This window comes from Fulmarus glacialis, unplaced genomic scaffold, assembly GCF_000690835.1.
Source record: "Fulmarus glacialis isolate BGI_N327 unplaced genomic scaffold, ASM69083v1 Scaffold41959, whole genome shotgun sequence".
Taxonomy (NCBI): Eukaryota; Metazoa; Chordata; class Aves; order Procellariiformes; family Procellariidae; genus Fulmarus; species Fulmarus glacialis.
The window spans coordinates 4138-13526 of NW_009235994.1; the positions used below are offsets into that span (position 1 = coordinate 4138).

At 36.5% G+C, this 9389-nt stretch overlaps 1 protein-coding gene across 1 annotated transcript; it reads right to left on the reverse strand.

Annotated features, from left to right (window-relative positions):
- Positions 1–1689: 1689 nt before the first annotated feature.
- LOC104070791 (hypoxia-inducible factor 1-alpha-like) lies at positions 1690–9294 on the reverse strand (the record flags this gene model as incomplete). The annotated part of the gene is made up of 7 exons (XM_009586226.1): positions 1690–3299; positions 3465–3591; positions 6382–6490; positions 7330–7724; positions 7953–8075; positions 8608–8888; positions 9074–9294. Coding segments are annotated over 7 exons (1408 nt in total), but the record flags the coding sequence as incomplete, so codon positions are not given.
- Positions 9295–9389: the final 95 nt, after the last annotated feature.

Below are 9389 nucleotides of genomic sequence, written 5' to 3' on the forward strand. Positions count from 1 at the left end.
AGCAAAAACAAACAAACAAAAACCAAAACCAAACCAAAGAGGCAGCTAAAAGGTATCCTTTTAGATTTTGTGAACTTGCATCTGCATTTAGCAAAGCTCTTACAAGGCCAGAGCAATTACTCTTACTTTTCTCTCTTTTTTTTTCTTCACTGTCTCTAGGAGGTTTTTTTTTGTTTGGTGTTTGTTCCTTGCCCCCCCCAGAGTAAACCAATACAGCTACTGCAGTTCATTCCATTAATTGCTTGTTTCAGTCCCTTTACCAGGACAGTAAACAAAATGCTATGCCTTGTTATTATGTATAATAAAAAATTTGATAGTTGGGAAGATTCTTAGATGAAACATGGCTCATTTAAATCCACAGCTGCTGTCACTAAGACCAGAGATGATTCCAGTGGGCTCCTAATCATAAATCATGTGGGTCACTGAAGTTTTCCTCCTCTTTTTAACATGGATTTTTCTCTGTGAAAATTTACTGCCCTCTTAAAGTACACTGAAGAGGAACTGACAGATCCAAACAGGTCAGGCTCCTCCAAAATAAGGTCAAGAGAGTAGCCGAACAACATCAAGCAGGAAGGTATGAAGTTTCTCTTGGGAGATGAAAAGGGATAACCCACCAGGCCAGCTCAAAGCTTGCCGGGGCAGTAAGAAAAGCAGAACCCACTTGTACCTTTCATGTGTCTACAAGACTCCTCACTACCTCACAGAAGCATCATGTCAACCCATGCAGAGCTGAGCATAAGGGATGCCCCTACCAGCTGGTGCTTTACCTGAGCCGTTAGCAACTTCACTATCAAACCTTTTAACTGCTGACAGAGAAACGCCATCCAAGAAACCTCACACAGCAGGTATGCAGTAGCTCTGCTGCTTTTGTCCAGAGAACTTCATAAGCTTTGTACACTTAAAGGCTGCATTAAAAACCTTTACTATTCAGTAGCAGGTGTATATATTCAAAACGTTCTTATTCAAAGTGCTCTCTGCACGAAGCTTCAACTCCAGCTTAGTGCACCTACATGTCTTCTCGTCTCTTTGTGCGACTTCTACTCAAACTGTAAGAAGCATGCAACCATTTTCTGCTACCAGTGCCTTATCTTTTTTTAGTTGGTAGCTAATAGTCTCCATTAATTAATACAGTTGTGTCAGTTTGAAAAATGCTCTTTTCAGTGAAACAGTAACAGTAATTTTAGGAAACAGATTAAGCTTATGTACCATTATGTTGATTTCAAGAGAGTCCAATGACACCGAAGTTTCCAAAGTAAAAACAAAATAACTATTGTGACACTCCACGTTTGATTTCTTACATTGAGAGATGTTTTTTTAAAGTTGTTTGAAGAATGCACAGAATATCTTGACCATATTTACACATTACAAGGCTGTATCAGTAGCACTGTGTTTTATGACAGCGAAGTGAGAAAAGTCACCTAGTCAAAGTTCTTAAGTCAACAGCACAAGACTGTAGAACAAGCTTTACCATCAAGTACCAGCTTAATTTTTTAATCATGTAGTTTTGTGATAAAAATCCATCTTTAATTGATCACTCCTGTGAATTTTACCTTCTTCCCTGCATTCCAGTGTTACCTTGATAAAGCTTCCAGAGACAAACCTTTAAGCTGTTCACAAGGAAGAATCTTTCCACTCTAAAGTAACACAAATATGCTGTCTCCTCACTTTCAAGTTTGCTAACTGGTGTGGTAACAGATTTAAAAAATTAACATCTTTGGCGAGCGGTAGTACAACACTGTCTAGGAGACTTCAGTACTGAATAGGCTCAAATAATTAACACGGAGATGTTACAATCAAAGTAAGGAACCAGTGATTTCCAATCAACTCTAAGTTAAAAAGGGAATACGGATGAACAATAACCACTAACAAAAATATAAATTATCTCATTTCTCTCAGATAAGACACTCCCCAAGGGGGCCTGGTCCACATATAGTTTATTGATGTAAGAAAACAATACAGTTAGTGTTAGATCCAACCACAAAGAGCAAAAGAATGAGTGAATGAAGGTTTTGTACAGTACATATAGGAAAATAAGATGTTTGTGACAACTATATATTTCTAAATAAAAAGGCTTCTAAATATATTCAAGTTATTGAAATCTACATGAAAACATATGGATGTTAATAGCAACAAGGTGCATAAAACCAAAACATCAAAATATTGAGCAACTCAATGAAGTACTAGATAAAACTTTGCTAACAATGCAAGATGTTTTACAATCTGCTTGAAATATCACCTATACCACACAGGGTAAGCGGAACATTTAGATTTAAGATCATACATGATATCAGCATTAACTTCAACAACTACAGGCAGGGAATTTTTTTTTTAAGCTGGCAAAGTGACTACTTTAAGAACATCAAACTCTCTCTAAATTGAGAACGTATCCAAATAAAATGCTGCTAGCCCTTTCCAGATAAAGCCTTTCCTTTGACTAACCACACTCACTTAAGTCAAAAGCATAAGACAGCATTTAAGAACAATTTATATTACAATGTGACTAAAATAATGACATAATCCAGGTTTAAACATGATTTCATAGGCAAACAAAAGAAGATTCTTCTTAAAAACTAGTTTTTATAAATGCAGAATATATTGCATGAGGAACTGCTGGTATTTTTTAAGAAAATATATTGTGCGATTGTGGCTACAATGCACTGCTGCGAAGCATTGTTGTTTCTTATAAAAACTATTAAAATAAAAAACTTATTTGAACATAAAGAGTAAGAGAGCACAAGTCTTCCAACTACCTATGAAGAGCAGGATGGAAGTATTGCCAGTTTCTCCTGTGTTGACATTTTACTAACAATAAGTTTTGGTGACCAACTCCCCAGCCAAAAAATAAATATTTTTTTTAAAATCAGGTGCATATTTCAAAGCTGCTATTGCAAGTGTGTTTTAAATGTAATGGACTTAAAAGTGTATGTACCAAAGAATTATAAAAATGCACTATAGTTTGAGTTATTGTTACATAAAGAACATATTAAAAAGACTGTCAAAATAAGTAGAAAGGGGATCAAAACTGAACTAACTGAATTAGTGCAGTACTGTAGCCAGGCTTCTAAAATCAGATATAGAAAATATAAATAGACTGCTTTAGGTGATGATTCACCAGTGTCCAAAAAAAGGAACAAGTATTGTGAAAGCTCAGTTAACTTGATCCAGAGCTCTGAGCAGTTCTTCACCCTGTAGCAGGTTTCTGTTGCCTTGTATGGGAGCGTTTACTTCGCAATCATAACTCGTGAGTTGGGGCAGTCCACTTTCATCCATCGACTGCCCTAGAAGTTTACTTGCTATGTCTAAAGAGGGAGGGGAAGGAGAAAAAGTGCACTTTATTCACCATGCTTAACCTTTGCTCCAAAATTGTTCATAAAGGAGGTAAGTTTGGATATGTTTTTGTCACTCAGTTCTCTTTCACTCAGACCCCCTCCACCTCCCTCTATGTATTACAAGAAGATACTAACCAGTTGATAGTAGAATGATTGTCTTTTGCTCCACTCCACTATGACCACTTGTTTTGCATCCCTTTACACGTTTCCAAGCAAGTGATGCATTTCCTCCACGGTCACCTGTCTGCTGGAATAAAGACCCCTAGAAAGAAATAAATCACATCTTCTTTATTGAATACTGTATCTTTCTAGCCCTCCACATCCCTCTTTCAAATTAACCGTTCCTGTCACTAATTACCGATGTAGGCATTGTTACAACTTAAAGTGGACTTCATTCAGAACTTAGGGCGAAATATATTTCCAAGTACACTGGCCTTGAAAATTATTTAAAAGAAAACTGAATCAGATTTCAAGACCTTAGTTCCCTTACAGAAAACCATTACTAAATCCTGGTTATCATCAGTTACCATGCTCAAGATTAGCATGTACATGTACACATACACACTCATTTAATTACCACTGCTCTTATCTGAGTAAGCATCAGGTTTTTACTGAAGTCCCTAATGGTTTTCTGCACTGGAATTAATAGTGTAGACAGGAGATTCAGGAACCTCGGTAGGTCGATTCTATCTAAATTTAAGATGTAAATTCTGCTTGCACTCCAGTTATTGCCGCCAAGCCATCTGACCCAAGTCTTGTGGGGAATGCAGTCCTAAGCCATTATATTACAGATATCGCTCCTTAGCATATTGTTTTGACAGCAACATAGAAGATATGGAGATTAGAAAGTTTTAAGGGTTCCATATAATTAGGACAAGTAAGAAGAAGCTGCCACTGAAAGAGATGGGATGGAAGGAAAAAACGCCACCTTAGTGCCAAGTTTGCTAGCAAAAGCAGTTGCATCTGCAAAGTTTTGTCTTGTTAGTAGTACTGACTGCTGCAAAAAGAGGAAAAGGTATTTCAGAATGCTGCCATTATCCTGAACGCTTAAAATAGTATAGAACATATGTTTTCAGGTTATAAAACAGCCATGCAAGTCAAAAGGACAGTTGTGTAACAGAAGTTATAGTTAAACTACTCGGACTTCGAAGCTGCATTTCATAGTAAGGTCAGTCACCCACATTGTTGCTGGTTTTTTTTTGTTTGTTTGTTTTGTTTTTTTTCTGTGAATGCAATACAGCCCTTCATATTAAGATAGATATAGCTCATATCTTTTTCAATGTAATGATTTGGATCATTATTTCCTAATCTTACTATAACACATCTTGCCCTTGTCTAATTCTCCTTTTTGCTAAAGAACTACAGTAGTATTTTACTTTGGTCTTCACTTATTTTCACTCTTTGCAAAGTAAGTCCCGCTTCCTTATAGCTAAGAAGTTGTGGCAAGTTTTTGCACAATCCCAGAATACCATGTATTATAAGCCTAGATTTAACATCATTTTTCTTCTGTGCATGTGCAAGGCCTAGTTCATCTGCTCAGAAATCCATGGAGAAAGCAGCCAAACAACAAAATAACTTGCTTGAAATAACATCAGTAAGACCCAGGTACATGGAAAACTCAGCTTCTGACTGTGCAGAAACCATCAAAATATTTACAACACTTCTGTCAAATACAGAAAAAAGAAAAGACGTTTGAACTTATAAGCATCAAAAAGCACTAAGTATAGAAGCCTGAACACTATTACAGCAGTTAATACACAACTGCTTGTGTTCTGTGTATTTAATGACATCCCATGCTATTTTGAATATTTTATCAGCCACACTATGACAGCTGTAGCATCATTGCATGAGAAAAAGGCAACGGAAGGCAATAAAATTTCTTGCAGAGCTGTGAATTCTTACAGGGCTATTGGAAGCAACGGAACAACATGCATGAAAGTGCAAAGCATTTAGCAAATGAAAACAACAGCATAAGTATGATTTTTTTTTTTCTTTAAATAAAGTCTGCTTGCCTCCTATAAAAAAATGGACATATAAAAGCTTTCTCAGCTCTTCTAGAGGAGAGCAATGATAAAGACAGTATGCAGTGATTTGTCTCATGCCCAAACCAGAATGCTAATACAGGAGTAATTCATAGTTCAGAAGAAAAGTAATCCTGCACTGTAAGACATGATGGATAACTACACCTAGGAGATGAACGACTAGAGAAAGAAAAGAATTTCAAAGGCTGCATTGCAGTAGAGGAACTAAGAATTAACTGTGCAAAAGTTAAGAGAAGTGGGAATTTGCAATGAAGGCAAGAAAAGAGGTAATAGTATGTAATGGCAAAGCTCAAGATTTCAAAATACTAAGAACTGACAGTAAGAGACAAAGGTTATGGAGACAAAATACCCTCACAGAAAATAACAAGCTGGATAGGCCCAATTAAGTGACACAAATCTAAGAATACTTAAAAAGTTTCTTTTGTATAGCTAGGACAGATGATGATGAGCTACTCGCAATCACACACACTAATACTAAAGAGAGTGTCCATGAAATGAAAGTGGCAGTAATATACATTTGCTAGGTTATATGAATTCTATTCCCTTATGGTTCAGATGGTCTTGTATCTGATCAAATAAAGGAATCTCAGACTCGATGGAAAAATGAAAGCATAGAAAGAAGCATTAGAACACTATCTCCAGTATTGAAAAATATGAAAATTGAGTTTGAATTCAAAAGTGAAATAAATATGGCAATTATAAACTTAAATGTGATGCCTTACATTTATGCATATTCTACTGAAGAACATACATGTTCACAAAAGAGTATCTTCTACCTAATCAAGAAATATGCTTGGGTCTAGAGGGCACTTTTGAAACAGCTGACAGTAAAAAAAGAACTAAAATCGGAGTATCTGCATATATGTGGGAATTTCACTATCGAACAATTTTCTCCGATCCCAAGATTCCACTGCATACCAACAGTTAAACTCAGTAGTCTGTACTGATGCCTCATTTCAGAAATTGCAAGGTTAAAAATGAATATTTTAAAATGGTAAAACAAAACTCACAATTCCAACTGCCTGAAAAAGTGAACCATCATGTTCCATTTTTCGTTTTCTCTGAGCATTATGCAAAGCTAGCATCTTTGGATTTAGTTCTTCATCCATTGCAGTAGATCTAAGAAAAATTGATTCAGGCTGTTAAGACGTTTCTACTATCCTCAAGCCATTCTTCTTTTGTGGACACTTAAATACAATATCACAGAACTGAATTTATGAACTATACTACTTTTCTTTCATAATCAACTCATTTCAACAATCATTGTCTATGAGCATAGCAAATGTTAGCTTTTAATCTTGCTGTGAAGCTCAGAATGAGTTATAACAAAAATTTTAAAGTCTTTGCAGAAAAAAAAGCATAAAAGTTCAGCAATTCACTTTCAACAGAAAGAAGGGAGGGAAGGGTGAGGAAAAGTCTATTCTGAATATTTCTATGTACAGATAAATCTTCTATGTATCAGAAGTGTGATGTTTGACTTCGTAGTTTTCTATCATGATAACTACATATGCCACAGTCCATCATTATGAAATATAGCTCATTTTAAAAGCAATAAATGTAGCACACAGACTGTAGTCGCCTCTTACCTCATAACGAAGTAGACAAGAAAATCACCAGAAATATTGTGTGGGTATAACTACTTGTAAATTGCCTACTGCATTCTTTTAAAAAGGCTGCATGTCAGATACAAGAGCAGAACAAAATTATGAACACAGTTTGCATATAGTAGCTGCCTATGACATAAGATGTTTATGCAAAAGCTACTGCAAAATTAACTTCAGCAAAGCTTACTATAAAAAAAACCCCAAACTTGTTTGAAATGTCCAAATTTAAATGTATCAATTTCTACTTTGAAGTAGAATGCTGAAGACAACATAAAACACTTGGCAGTATTTAAAAGTGTATTATATCTAATTTCTTCAACAGACACTAGGGCTTAAGCTTTGCTTTTAAAATACCTTTTATTCAGAGTGACTGTTAGCAAACCAGGCGCTCCTGGACAAGATTTTTCCGTCTGATCCAATGTTCCTTTTCCCGCTCTGATTGGAGACGCAGTTCGACTCCTGTTCCCACCGTAAGGTGATGCTGGGGCACTACTCGTTTCATTGATTATGTGGACAGGAGATGAAGGGACAACTAGTGTCTTCACGTCATCCACGTGTTCTGTCACTGGTTTTATTTCATCAGCAGTGCTTGATGGTGTCTGAGTCTGCTGAAATATGGTAATGGTGGCTGCATTTTGAGAGCTGGAAGAACTGCTTTCCAGCGGAGATAGCTGATCAAAGGATCGCAACTGGAAGTCATCATCCATTGGGATGTAAGGAGCCAACATCTCCAAATCTAAATCAGTTTCCTGGAAAAGACGAGAGGAAAAATTATAAATATGTAAAAACATCTCAGCTATGACTTCACGGCTTCATTAAGGCTCTTTCTTTTACCAAATCCTTACAAATTTTTTTTGCAGTTCATTTTAATAAAAATATTACGTAAAAGAGGAAGGAGGTTCCTGAAGACATTCTAAGAGAAGCACATTGAGAATAAGTATTAAGATGATACAGAATTTTAAGTTAATGTACATTACCTGAGTAGAGAATGGATTTTTTGCCTCTGTATCTATCGCAAAGAGTTTCTCCACTAATTCCAGTTTGAATTCATTAGCCATATCATTATCCACATCAAAGCAGTAGTCGTTGGGACTACTGGGCTGTGAAAACATTTTGAGCATGGTTTTAGGTTTCTGTCATTACATCATTTTGCATTGTATCTACAGATTCTCTGAAAAATGTTCTCATGTAAAAACTAACTCCAAGCTAGAGTTGCACAAAATTGAAGTGGGAAAGGAAAACACATTTGTCAGTATGCATTCAAATTTACCCCACTTGGGAAGCACACAATTAGTTGGAACCTGGAAGTAGCCTCTACAGTAATTTACTGCAACTAATTTGCTGTTTACAGAAGTTGTCTCTGAACCATTCTTTTCTAGAAAGACCAATCCCAAGCTCTCCTTATTTCTATCAGGTGGTATTGCATGCATTTGCAAGACTCACTTTAACGAGAAGATAATTCTTAGTATGAAAATTTATCTTTTTCCTCAGATCATGGCACGAGCTTAACAAAGTCACAACTTAGAAATAATTTTTAATTCCTGTCTTGGCTGCATCCTTAACCAGATTTGCTCCACAAGGCCCAACAGCACATACATTTTAATGACAACACATCCGAATTACGTAACTAACCTCAGGTGAACTTTGGCTGGTACTTGCATCAGAAGGGCTGGTTGGTTGCTCTTGCACCTGAGGCATGGTAAAAGAAAGTTCGAGTGGCTCTGCGTTTGGCTCCAGCTTTAATACAACTTCTCTATTGAGTGCAGGATCAGCATTGCTACGAAGCGGCTTTGTAGTTTCAGAGGCAGGTAGTGGGGACATTGCCATACTTATATTCTGCAATTTCTCACTGGATGAGGGGAGCATTACATCGTTATACAAAGGAACTTCATCACATTGTTGTTCATCAGACTCTATAAAAATTAAAAGAAACCATCAACCTAAGTAACAATACTGAGCCTGTCTACGGACCTCATTAAATTTGAACAGCAGCTGAAATACCACTAGGCAAGTGATACTGGGAGGTTATTTTTCAAAATTTACTGTAAAATGCTAACTTTACTAATTAGCATGCTCTCCAATTTAAACACACACCCACCATTACTGCTGAAATCTAGAGAGATAATTGTGTCTCCAGCAGCTGGGGCCAGCACAGTTAAAGCATCTGGTTCCTGTTTAAGTTTTTCAAAAAGGCTGTTGGTATCATCCAGGTCATCTTTGCTGAATATTTTGGTCATTTTCATATCGGGAGACTCCACTGGTTTCAGCATACACTCAGTTTGTCCAAGGGAAAAAATCAAGTCCTTCTGAACAATTCCACTGTTAGAGAGGAAGATGACTGTTAAAGAACAGCTAAAAGGAATATATTTGGGCTTAACAGTTGCCAAAAAAAACCAAACCAAACCAAAACAAAC